A 13401-nucleotide genomic window follows, 5' to 3' on the forward strand; every position below is an offset into this window, starting at 1 on the left:
CGTATTCGCGAAAATCTCGGAGGCGATACTTTACGTTTTCGTTCAATACCGGGCGGTGGCGCTGCAAATAACTGCGCTCACTGTCAAATTTATTCTATTTCACTTCACATTTTGCGTTACTTTTTGAAGCAACACATGGCCACTGAAGCTAGTTTTTAAGGAACAAAGGAAAACCAATACAGCTATAAAAGGGGGCGCTAAGAATAAAAACCCACTATCCACAGCTGCGATTCGAACCCGGGCCTTTTGAGTGGGAAGCGGCCATTCTACCCCTGCACTACTTCGGCGGAGACGCGCGCAACTCTTAAACGACGACACATTGCAGACTACCAATCGCAGCGCCGCAAGCGGATTGACCCTGTTTGGGCTTCACTTTTCGAAGCTCGTTCCGGGCACTCCCCTTTTCTAGTACACTCTAGCAGGGGAGTTATCTTAACATAGACTGAAAAATTCGATTTTCCTGAACAAGCGCTACAACTTTTGTATTAAAAACTTCTCTCGACAGTTACTATTTAGAAATTTCATTAAGCAATCTTCGTTAATTGCCGAGCTTGGCAGATTGGAAAAATATTGTGACGTGCTCTATGCATGTGGCTCAGAAAAATACTGCGCTAATTGGAGACGCGTTGCGCCTCTGGTTAATATTTAATACTTGGTGCTTTTTAGCTGAAACACCCTGTGTACGGTAATGACCGCGCAGATGAGGCCGCCAGATCTGCACATGACGGTGGCCACTCCACAGCTATAGCGTTCGCCAGAACCGACGCAGCTACAAGGTTTCGTTCGTTGGCACGTGACTCACACTTGCAGAGTGGAACTCGGCGGAATTCACCAACGCTCGTCTACACAGCTTGGGCCCCAATCTCCAGCTCCGTCTTCCGTTAGGAATATCTCGAGCTGAGGAGACGCTTCTGTGACGCCCGTGGCTTGACACGGCCTTCACGAATGTCTATACGCTCCTTTCTGATTGGAATGGGCAACAACACCACGCGTAATAACTGCAGCTACTAAGAAAACGATCACCCATCTTCTAAGTGAGTGTCCCCGTTTCAGTGAGCAAAGACAAGAACTTTCCGATGCGCTGGATACACTTGATAATCGCTCTTTGTCGGAAAAAAGGGGTGCTGGGACCCTGGCCGGGTCAGTCCTCAGCACAGACGACTTTGAAGGCATTACTGCGTTTCTTGCGGACAACTTATCTGAGAGACAGATTTTGAGCAGTCGTATTCTCCTTCTCCTTTTTTTTTTCTTTTTCTTGCTCTTCTCTTCTTTGTAACATCTTCTTTCTCTCATCTTTATTCCCCCTACCCCTTCCCCCGCACAGGGGGAGCCAGCCGGTCTAAGAACTGGCTAACCTCCCTGTGTTTCCACTTGTTTCTTCCTTATTTCCTTCTGAAACTTGGTCTCTGGCCCCCTCAGAAGGCAACTGACTTCATAGTTGCCGATCAGGAAATACGTAGGCACTATAGTAGACGCTGTCGAAATCTATGACGTCGCGCCGATCGGTGCGGGGTCTTACATCCGCATTTTCTTTTTTTCACGTTTTCTCGCTTACCATGCGTCTCTCGCGGCAAGAGTGGTGATTTTTGTATTCTGAAAGAGTAATTTACTAATGCGAGAAAAATTGGTTTTCTCTCTAGTGTCCCTTTAAGGTTGTTGATCCTGTTCCTTCGTCATGCATGTTACATTGTAAGGATAAGTAGTGAGCTACCCTTGTTGAGAGGAAAGGCTGCTTGGTAAGACCAGCATCCCGTCATGCATTGGCGCCGTGTTTTTAAAGGTGTATGATACTGATTTAGGAGGTATGGCACCTTCTGCGCCCATTTTCCGCGGTATACAGTAGTGATGAGCACATGGTTGGCACGGCTCAGTGACAGGCCGTGAAAGGTTCAGCAGTGATGAATGTCTCCCGCAAGTTCTCACTGTAATCCAACATCGAGCGGTGCCATTTTCCTCATCACTTATTGTGCACCTACCGCAAAACACAGAGACCCGCTATGGGCAACTTACCGCCAACAATGCACATTTTTTTTTTACAGCAATTACTCGCCATAGTTGAGGAAGACATTTCACGTGCGAGATTCCTCTCATTACACACACAGAAAAAAGTTTAAATGCGATAAAGAATTGCCGGTAACTTGAGCTGAACGGTTGATTTTCCGCTTAAAGACGAATCCTATAATTTTCTGCAACCGAGATATCTTTAGCTAAAATTTTACAAAGTCAACAATACATCTTGAGCTCCTTGAAGGAGAAATTAGACCGAAAAAGGAGGGTACAGAAAATGCTCAATATTGCTAATGTTGTCAAACCTGACAGGTTATCGTCAATATCCAAGCTCACTTTCGGATTCAACTTTTGGGAAGCATTCAAGTTTGTGGTTTTGCTTGGGACTCTTTTGCATAGGTAATCACTAAAGATCACCCCTTTGCCTCTGCAAGCGGATCCTGCGCAATCACGCGAGGGGAAAGCGAGCCGTTTCACTTTCCGAACCATCGCAAGACAGACTCCTAAAAGCCTGTAATTATGAATGGTTGGAGCAAACATCCTGAAATATTGCGACATAAAAATATTTTGTTCAAGATACTCCATGTGAGTATCCTCAGATTACAAAAAATTAAACGCAGAAGTCTGAGAAGGAGCTTACTTACAAGGCTACCGAGAGAGAGAGAGAGAGAAAGCGAGAAGAGGAAAGGCAGGGAGGTTAACCAGACGAGCGTCCGGGTTTGCTACCCTTCACTGGGGATAAGAGAATGGGGAATGCAAAGAGGAAGAGAGAGAGAAGGAGAGCACTACACGTACAAAGGGGTACAATCAGTCACTGAGGCCGGAGCTCCTCCGACCTACATGACATCAGTGGTCTGGCTCTCGGCTGGGGAATTGAGAGATAGCTAAGACATCAAGGCGATGGGGATGTGGACTCAGCTGTTTCTTTTTCAAGTGAATAACTATTGCCCAATGTACTATCATAAAAGCACTGCTGTCACAGATTCATCGCACATTATCCAGAAATTTAAGAAATGGGCAGCATCTTACAAATCCACTAGCAACCGAGTACGAATCTAACTAATCGTTAATTGAACAGGGACCATTTTCACTAGTGCAGTTTTCACATTGGTGCAGGCGTTCAGCGATAATGTTTTTGACCGAGTGTATTGCTTCATGCACCGTAAACGTCCTTCGGAGCAATTATACCTTCGACAATGTTAAATTCATTCTAATTATTTACACGCAGCAAGACTGCGCTTATCTTTATATGGCCATTCAAGCTTCTTCGCGATCGCGAGCCCTGAAAGCGAATAATTTCTCGCCTCGGTAGGTTTCCCGCGTTTCGAGCAATTTCTCATTAACTGCCGCTGTATGTTATATATGCTAAAGGTAAGAAGAAAGCAAAGCATCCTGATGATTTCAACACAGTGTCATAAATGAAAGAAATACACAAGAGGCTCGATGCAAAAGTGCGGATGTTTATAAAGTTCCTCATGACGGTGTTCACTCTATGTTATAAAAAGATTGCTTGTGCTGCACGAACACAACAGACGCTTTCGCTGTGCGAGAGACTCCCCTCAGTTTCTGCAGAAGTCGCTGCCAAAAAACCTTTTCGGCAGTGACTTTTTTGCGATTTGTTTTTGCATTGAGAAAGTATAAGAGCGTTCAGGCTTAAAAAATAAGCTAAGGCTTTGCCACGTAAGCATAACGCAATGAAAAAAGATAAAAAAAGCGTAGACTGGGCGCAGCCATCACTATAATGGCACTTGAAGCTGAGAAGGAGTTTAGTTCACTTATACGAAATTTTTCTATGTCTCTTCAACTTTATTAAGGCCCAATAAAACGTTTCGTTGAGTGAACTGGTTCGTGACTGGAGAGGAAAATAGAGTAGCGCGAAGGGAACGAGTACGGGACCAGTCCCGTGTACTCATCTCGTCCTCTTATTTTTTATACTGACAAGCAAAAAAAGATGTAGAGGCTATGTGAATGAACCCTGCCAACGCCTTAAATACATTGTAGCGGCCATGTTCCTAAATATATTCGCAACAATATATATGCTATGCCATTGTACATTAGCTTCACTTATGATTCCGCTTATGGTAATAAAAGACAGCAAAAAAAAAGCTGCACTTGTATACATTCCTTGTAAACAAGAGATCAGGGCAAATTATATCCGAACACTCACGAACTCTTTTAAGAACCCGCTCTGGATGAAAGCCCCGTGTTTTGAAGGCACCGTCTTTTTATTTAGCTGGGCGTACTTTCCTGAGTACTACTGAAGAGCAACACCCAAAAAGCCGTTGTCTTTTCTTTGCAGAGTGTGGTCTTTGAAATGTACCCGTGGCATCGCATTTCAGCATTCACGTACACAGCGCCCTCTGGAGCCACATTCTTATTCGTTTACACATCCTAGTCGTAAAACCTTTAGCGAAGTGCATTTTGCAACTTCGTCCCACGTTATAGGTCTGCGCAGATGGCTCCGCTTTTATGTCGAGCTGGTGCAATTTCCTCATAAAATCTCAAGGACCGCTCTTTCGTTTGAGGGTGGGGACGTTTGCAAATTGCCTCAGCCATTGCACGTTTCAGATTTAGTTCGCTTGCATTTAGCTGACGCTACAATGCGTTACTCCTTTGAAAGATCCAAGCTTGGAAACAAAGAAGGCCTTTTCAAGAATATCATCAGTGTGCGCTTCTTCAACACTATTTGGAGCAATTTGTTGATAGATACAATGAATATTCTTGTCAGGGTAAACGGAAGCAACGTCTATATTATCTCTAATGTTAGCAAGTACATTAAAACCAGTGTGTTACATTAAAACATTAAAACCGGTACCCACTATCATGCTGTCATTGTGTTTTTTTTTCCTTTTCAGACATTTGCTTCCTAGACAAGCGTTAGAACACGCGTTTGACGAAGCGTTAGAAATTTCTTGAGCGAACTGATCTTTCCTAAGCAAATTCTCTCAATTCAGCCCCGTCAGTCTAAGAATATTGTTGAGAAATTACAAACTTTAAGCCAGATGATATTATCAAGCTGTCTCTTCCAAACAAAATGAAAAAATGCTGCCTGCGTTTTAAGACAAGCTCGTTTTCTTTCTTTTTTTTTTTTGCTTCGGCATTATATAGACGTTAACACCACACGCAAGTTTCTCGCTCAGAGTTGTCAGTCTCATTGCCCCGTAGTATGGTGACATTCGCAATGCACGGCACATTTATATTCATCCGTCCCTTATACTTTTCAGGCAAAGTGTGAGTCTCTTCGAAATACCGGCAGCAACTATAATAAGTACTTGACACACTTGCGTGACCTGCTTCAAAAGGTTATATTACAGCAGAGTATATGAGTTTATCGACCCTGCTTCGACTTTTAAAAAGGAATAGCAGCTGTCCACGACGTTGGGACACTGGGTCTTGTGGGGATAAAGATGACGACGACAAATTAGGTTTTGAAATCGAAACAGCATGTCTCGCTGCAACGTGTGCCTTTTTATTTATATGCCGAAGTTGCAGGCCACTGCGTATGACGTTATAAGTGGGGGGCGAGGAGTGTCTTTTATCATGTTATAGCACCGTGGTCGCGGTTCATCCATTTCCCTCAGTGACAGACAGGAATGTGCTTAATAAATAGCAATAACAAAAAAAAAAGAAAAAACCTGTGTGCCTGTACCTAGTGGTTGCTAAAAAGATAAAAAGTTACTTGGCACAAGGAAGGTACACATGAAACGAGCGCTAGTGGTTGGTATATGCAATATTTTCCTATAGCTTTTATTTACTCTTCAGTGCTATTTAATTGCCAAAAAAAAAAAAAACGCTAAGGACGAGGAGGAGGTGGAAGGACAGGGAGTTTAGCCAGTCTCAGACCGGCTGGCTACTCTGTGCTGGGAAAGGGGAAAGGCGTAAGGAGAATAAGGGATAATAGAAAACAGATATTACCAAAAAGAAAAGAAAAGTTTAAAAAAAAGAAAAGAAAACAGGAAAAAAGTGATGCTATAGTTAGCTCCCCGTGGAATACCTCCAAATTGAAGTAAAAACATTGTGGTAAAACAGCGCAAAAACCGGGACAGTGAACGCACAGGGCACAGCGCTATCAACTGGTTTTTTATTAAAAAGGCAGAGCATATGTAGGCAGTCTATATAGCTATATATCTGCCTTTTCAAAAAAAAAATTGCAGCGCTGTGTTCTTGCGCCGCGTTTTTTGCGCTGTTCATGAACCAACTAGCCCACCTGAGGAACCATTTTTGAATTAAAAACACTTCGCCCTGTCGCTCTCTCTTCAAAACGCGCTGGCCTCTTTGATCGTTTTGCACTGTTCTAATTGCGATCAAGATATCTACACGCAAAGACGTTACCAGTACTCACCCTTTCGGCGTTATAGCTGTCCAGCAGCCTCTGATTCTCGGCCTTCAGCGCTTCGATCTGCTCCTGGAGGCCCTTGGCGACGTGGGCAGCGTGCTGCGGTACCACGCCTGAAGCGAGTGCTGCAGCAGTTCCTGCAGATGGTCCCGCTCCTCCCTGCAGCAGCTTCACCTCGCGGCTCAAAATGCCCAGCGCAGCCTCTCGTTCCGTAATCACGCCGCGCAGGGGCTTGCTGATTCGCGTGCCCCTGCCGGCGTTCGCCGGTAGCGTCTTGCAGGACGACTTGTCCTGGAACACCGCCGCTATGCCGTACCGCATCTGCGTTGACCACAACGAATGATGTCATTGTAATGTGGGTTTTCTAGTGAATACGTCGTTGTTATCTGTTCATATGTTGCTGCTGTGTCTATAACTGCGACACTTCTAGGCTCGTACTTTGTAGCGATGCAACATATGTCTCGTTCTTTTAAAAGAGACTGGCAATGAGTTTGCTGGTATGGTTGCATTGCCGCAAAACAGCGCGAAAAACGAAGACACGGGAAGAACAGAAGAACAGCGCTTGGTGTTGTCTGTTATTCCTGTGTCTTCGTTTTTCGCGCTGTTTTGCAGTCGTTCTTATTTTTGTACACACCTACTGAGCGCGTTTACCTGTTTGAAGCTTAACTATAGCTCCGAATGACTTTTTGGTATGTCGCGTCCTCTTTATTGCCACATTATTGAGCGCATTTACACACCGGCAATGCTCAACCAACGCACCCAACTAGCTGAGCATTTAAATTTCACGTACTCATGTGAGAGCTGTATTGTTCAGTTAGGGAAACTTTACGCGTAATAAAACTTCTCATGAATACTAAAATTAAGGTTGCGGTTACGTAACATTTAAAGGTAAAAGGATTTCCCCTTTGAATGCTGCTAAGGCCTTGCACTACTGAATGACAACTTGTTTTCTTCCAACGTGGGTCTGCGGTGAAGTCACCCTATTTTACAGCGAAAGCTGTTATGAAATCATTTCAGCGGCCGTTTTCGGCGCCGTAGTTTTCCGCCACCACCGCCGGTGTCCGTAACCACTATCGCTCGAAATAAGAAAAAAAAAAAAACGAAATAAGAAAAGAATTCCAGAATGGAACGAGGTTCGAACCTGGGCCCTCTACGTGGGAGTCCAGTATTCAACCTGTGAGCCACGCCGGTGCTTGAAACTGCTTTGCAAAAAAGTCTATACAGGCTTCATGTCGGGAAGGAACCACATTAACACATGCGATATAGCGTGGTAGAAGAGTAAATAAGCACCAAGCGTCGCACAACGCGAATTCTGTAACCAGGCGTCACACAATGTGAATTGTGCAACGAGTAGGTTGTTGAATGCTTCCAACCCATTACAAAGGGCTCCGCCATAATTCTTCATCGTCATCAGGCACAGCATCAACAAAGTGCGCATAATGCCTTACATGCCTTTAGAAGGTACCACGGCTGTCCCTAGAATGACGAAAAATGGCACAGTGCCTGCTGCCCTACTTCTCAAAAGTTACAATGATTTATAGCGTAGTGGGTACAATGCTAGTGTACTTGTATTAGTAGCCCCAAGAGAGGATACAACGGGCTCTAGAAACGCCACTCTTCCAGCTTTCGCTGTGACTGTGCTGCGGTTTCAGCGCAGGCCTGGCGTTTCTTCTTTGGTCTTTTTCGCAGCTGTGTTTCGTATTCGGTATAGACGAATTCCACCGACATACGTCACGAAAATGCGGTGGCGCTGTCGTCGGGCGTTTAGTTTCGCACGGTAGGCAAAAGCCGCTGTGCCTACCGCAGTTGCTGCCGTGTTTTCGCTGGTGCGTGCGCTGTGTGCCGTCGTGCAACGAAGAAAAAACGGTCTACCGACGAGATATGTTGCGGTTACTTACGCAGAAAGGCACAGAAGAGGCGGAATAAACTTCTGTCCGCTTTCTTTTTACGAACACCGTCGCAAGAAATTGGCCGCAGCTGCTAAACATGAGAACTCGTCTGCGACACCGGCTCATCGGTTATGTGATAAAAATTGAGCGGTTTGCGCGGCTCGTTTTACCTAACGAAAACGATTAGCTTTGTCAAAAGTGGGTCATTATTACATCCCGCACCACATTTTTTGGCATTTAAGCTTCTGTGGAGCCATTGGAAGCATGTCTACCTACATAAGCGGTGGTAGCTTTGTAATATGCGGAGAATTCATCACGATTGAAAAATGTGGAAGTCAGAGGTGTCAAAAGGATTTTGTAGTATTCGCGTGAACTAAAGTCATGGCTCGGTTCATTAACGCAGCAGCGATCGAAAGCACGATTTCGGCTACACTTTTCCAAATTTTATGCGGCTGCGATGACACACACAACACAATTAAGTGCAATGGACACGACTGTTCTGGCTGCGATACACATTAAGACATTTCCATGTCTGTCACACTCCACAGGCGAACTGCAAGCGCGAAATGTTCCGAGTCTGTTTACGGGCTGTAGGCCTCCGCTGTTTCGAATCAGCCTACGGGCAGAGCCGCGACCCGCGGTTTGTGAACCTGACAGATATGTAGCAGCCTTGTCCATGACATGTAGTAATTGTTTAATACGTTATCGCAGCTGTATCGCCGATTAAAGCGTCACCGAGATCGCCTTTCACTTTTGAATGAGTAACTTACCCGGCAAATTTGTTTATGTGCGAGGATTTACCGTAACGATTATGGATCTGTTCGTAATGTTATACTCCGCGCATTTTCATACGGTAGCAGAGAGCGTCTTGCGGGGCTAAGACGCCCGTTCTTGCATTAGTTACCAAATTAATACGTACAAGTGTACTACAGCAGTGTCGATGGCATTTCGCGAATCAGTCACATTCGTGGCGTCAAGATACCTGATGTTATGGTGAGGTCATCATAGGTAGAGTTGCACGTCAACATAGTTTTTATATATTTATTTCAGAGTCCTTGTTGGGGCCACGAAAACTTCCTGTGTCGCGGACGCCCGGCCGTCCCTTGTAACACGCGGGAGGCGCCCCGACGCGCGGTGCTCGGAGGCAGCTTTGCAGCTGCTGTGCCAGTTGTCACGTGATCATAGAGGGCGGTGGCGAGCTTTGGGCTGGGCGGAACCTACGCGCCGCGACGTCGCTACAAGCGCCTCAGTATGTCGACGGCGCCTACCGCTGTTTACAAACATGGAGTAGGTCTATAGGCGGCGACAGAGCGAGGTTAAGTGCAGAGGGCTTACAGTGACAGCTGCAAGTTTCCTAACGATTTCACGGGGCAACGTGTATTGTATAGGCCTTTTTTTCTCAGACCGCGCATTTACTGGCTGGCAAGAAAATGTTTCTGTCGATACCGTAAAAGCAGGTTTCTCTTATGCGGGCATAGGAGCTTCACTGCCAGTGCTTGAGTATCTGGCTCACGTAGTCAGTTGAATTTAAAGGGGCCCTGCAACACTTTCAGCATGGTCAGAAAACGCTGCCGATCGGTAGTCGAGGCTCCTGAGAACACGCGAGCCAAGAGAGAGAGAGATAGAGAAATAGATGAAAAGCAAGAGGTAGTGAGGTTAACCTGGTAGTAATAACCGGTTTGCTACCCTGCACAGGGGTGGGGAAATAGAGGTCGGAAAGAGGACAGAGAGAGAGAGTGAGATAAAATAAAACAAGACAAAAAATGCACACATGCAGGCAATGTATTGAAATACGTAGGCGCCCACGCTATCACTATACAGTACACTTCTGTTGAGTGGGCGTTGAACGAGTATTAGAGCTGCTGGCACAATAGGCTTCTCCTGGATGCCTGTCGTTGCGAGGAGACGCTACACCACGTCCTGTGCGACTGTCCGATATATAATGTTCAGAGACAGTCACTGGCGTCCGTTCTAGCACACCTTGACATTAGACAAATGTCTTTTGAAACAATTCTTGCATGTCGTCAACAGAAGACATTGCAGCTGAAGGAGACGAAGGCACTGCTGAGGTTTTTAAGAGAGACGAACCTGGACAAGCGGCTGTGACAGAAATGTCGCGTACCACGCAAGAGTGACCGACTGATTCTGTGTGTGCTGTGTCGTGTGCTATCTTTCTCTCTCTCTTTCCTCTCTATCTGCATATCTCCCCACCCTGTCCCCACGTGTAGGGTAGCAAACCGGTTTCCTAAACTGGTTAACCTCCCTGCATTTCCTTCTCTACTATTTCTTCTCTCTTCTCCTAGATCAATAATATCTACTGATTTCGGATGGCCAGAGCGTCTGAAAAGTAGGATTGTTTGCGGCACAACGCTGTGTTTTCTTTCTTTGAAATATTGAAACTGCATCGATGACACCGGCAGAAATCAAAAGGACCAGAGGAGTAAGCCTATAACAGGTGTTGCCGTAACAAAAAACGGCGTTGAGGTTGTTTTCCTCGAAGTTTTAACTTCTGCTAGAACGGCTGTACGTGAACTACAATATTAAAACATTGAAGTCATACCACATTTTTGGAGGCTGCAGGAAAGGATGTGCGCGCGATCGAAGTAACCGAAAATAAGCTTGAGTATAGCCAATGTTACATGTATCGGAATTCAATGAGGGTTCAATAGGACAAAACGAGATCGAAGTACTGGCATTTCTACCAGCGCGAGGCTGTCAAGTTTTTTGCTTATGTCAGGCTGAACACGAAACTAAATAAAACTTCAATTTAACGAAAAGAAATAAAGAAAAAATAAGCTATGATCTATTCCATGTTTAACATTGCTAGCTTTCATTATGGCACATAAAATATACAGCCGTCTCTTCATTAGTGCTAATGTATTACATGCTTTCAAACTGAAGGAACAAATATACATATTGCAGAGATATCTGAGAGCTTTCCTTTCTGGTTTGTGACATTTACATCCTTTCACGAACCGTATACAGAAGGTAGCGATTCAAATGCGCGCTTGATCAAATTATACGACGAGACATTCAGTACATGAACCTCTTCGCATTCCAAGCGTTTCTCGCAGTTATGCGAAATTGCACAGAATTACATTTATTACACATCAATAGTGACAAACACAGCCACTTTCTCCGAAAAAAAAAGGGTGTCGCATTCATCAGAGCTTCGCAGTTTTCATCGAAGCTTGCAGCATACACTTGCACTCACACACACGTACACATACAGACACATATGTAGGCGCACGCGATACTGTGTTTCAGATCAAAGAGCCTTCTTTATCAACAAGCATCGGTATTCAAGCTTATACAATGCCGAACGTTTCGTGCGATGAAAGGAACGCATAATACGACTAACTCCAGCTAGCGACGATGAAGAATGCCGCCGCTGATAGGGCGATATTTGCGCCTCGCGTAATTAGCCGCATTTTGGTTATGTGCCTCTTCCTTGCAACAGTGTATTGCACAGAGTGAAACCTAATTATATGGCGTTCGGAGAGTTCTGCATTCTAACATGCAAGATATTTTAGCATTTACTTAATTCATTGTAGGGCCTGCCAGGAGCGGAATGAATGAATGCAGTTCATTTTGCAAACCTATAAATTCAATAAAAAGGTGACCAAGCTAGAAGGTGATGAGCAGTATTTTAACCCCTGGAATTCCGGTGAAATAGCGTCTCAGGTTAGAAAAGCGCATCTGAAACGAATATCCCGATCATGCCACGCAAGACACTGGCTTTCATACAAATTGTTGCAACAGTATTTTGTACACGGCTGATACCACCTTATTATTTCCGAGGCATGCAGGGAGTACCTGGCTGCCTGGCTTCGACTGAAATTTGTTCACAAAGGCGGTTTCCTTTCTTTTCAATGAATCTCATTTGTTTTTCCCGAAGCGTGGTTCTTTCAGCAATATGTAAGCCAATTAAATTTACGTAAACCTTAGCGTGGCCGCCGATATCGGCAATTATTGACCTAGCCAGCTTTTACTCAGCAGCAGAACGTCACAACCGCCAATCTATATCGTTGCGTGTGCAACGTGTGTTTTACTGTGCTTTGATCGCGGCGCCACTTTCAACAAACGGCAAAGAGTGTCGTTCCTATTGGAAAGATTGCCATTTGGAGGGAATAAGTAGAAGTAGCTGTACATAATATGCAGTCTATTTTGCGCCGCTTCAGTGTGTTTTACTTGAATCGAAACCCTTCCAAACAATTCTGTGTAAGATAGAAGCCCTTGCTGGGGAGTTTCGAAGGTATTTGAAACTGTTAGCTCGAATTTATAGTTACCAGAAACCGTAATAATTTTGCGTACTTACATTAACAAGAGTGCGTTCGTAGCATTCTCCATGTCTTCGGGTGCCAAATGGTCGTGTTTTACAGCAGCGTTGCACTTAAACACCAGCAACCTAAGTGTGCTTAGCCGCTACGTACTATATACTCCACATATGCGACATATCTTCTCGCCACCCCTTTCTGTATCGAAAGCTCACTTCTCTGTAGCCCACTTCTTTCGTGTCTAGTATGTCCGCAAGGCTAAAAATAGCTCCAAAAATAGTGGATTGATCTACCCTGCCCCATTAATCTCGCGTGCTACTGTGTTCACTGCATCCTTTGTTCAACAGCAGTGACACGAAGTAATGATCCGACAAAACAGTCTACGGTATTTAAAGAATGTTCTTGAAGCGACGTGAAATATTATTGTTCGGGTTACACGGCTTCCGAATGGTGTTCTTGGCAGATTAAAAACAAAAAAAAAGAAGTGATGTTTGTCGATTTGCTGTCATCGATTTTCGTTTCTTCGATGCAACACTACCGAAGCTGGAGCTGTGTCAAATGTGTCCTTTAGCTTTCCCTTTCATGGTGGCGTAAAGCCATTCTGTGCTCAGTGCTCAAAATTTACGACTTTCACTACAGTCGCGCAAGTGAAGTCAAAAGCCCACGCGAGGTAAATCTAACGATTTAGACGACCAGCGAAGCAGCGCAGCACCATTTTTTATTTTTATGCTATTGTTTCTGGTGGTTAGACACTGAAGGCTGGCTATATTTATCGCCAACAGCCGTTATAGCCAACAAAGTAGAAACGATGGCCGGTCACAAAGAGCCCTTCGATTGCAGAGCTGTCGGAAATCGGAAACTGAAATTCAACCTTCATATTTATAGTGCGCCT

The 13401-nt window shown here is 44.8% G+C and overlaps 1 protein-coding gene across 1 annotated transcript in view; it reads right to left on the minus strand.

Annotated features, from left to right (window-relative positions):
• The window catches only part of LOC119386262 (uncharacterized), a 62682-nt gene that overhangs the window by 37164 nt on the left and 12117 nt on the right, over window positions 1-13401 (minus strand). The window contains exon 4 of the mRNA XM_049414280.1: window positions 6350-6664. Coding sequence (XP_049270237.1) covers window positions 6350-6664 — 315 coding nt within the window. The remainder of the gene's footprint in view (window positions 1-6349; window positions 6665-13401) is intronic.

This window comes from Rhipicephalus sanguineus, chromosome 3 (genome assembly GCF_013339695.2).
Source record: "Rhipicephalus sanguineus isolate Rsan-2018 chromosome 3, BIME_Rsan_1.4, whole genome shotgun sequence".
NCBI lineage: Eukaryota > Metazoa > Arthropoda > Arachnida > Ixodida > Ixodidae > Rhipicephalus > Rhipicephalus sanguineus.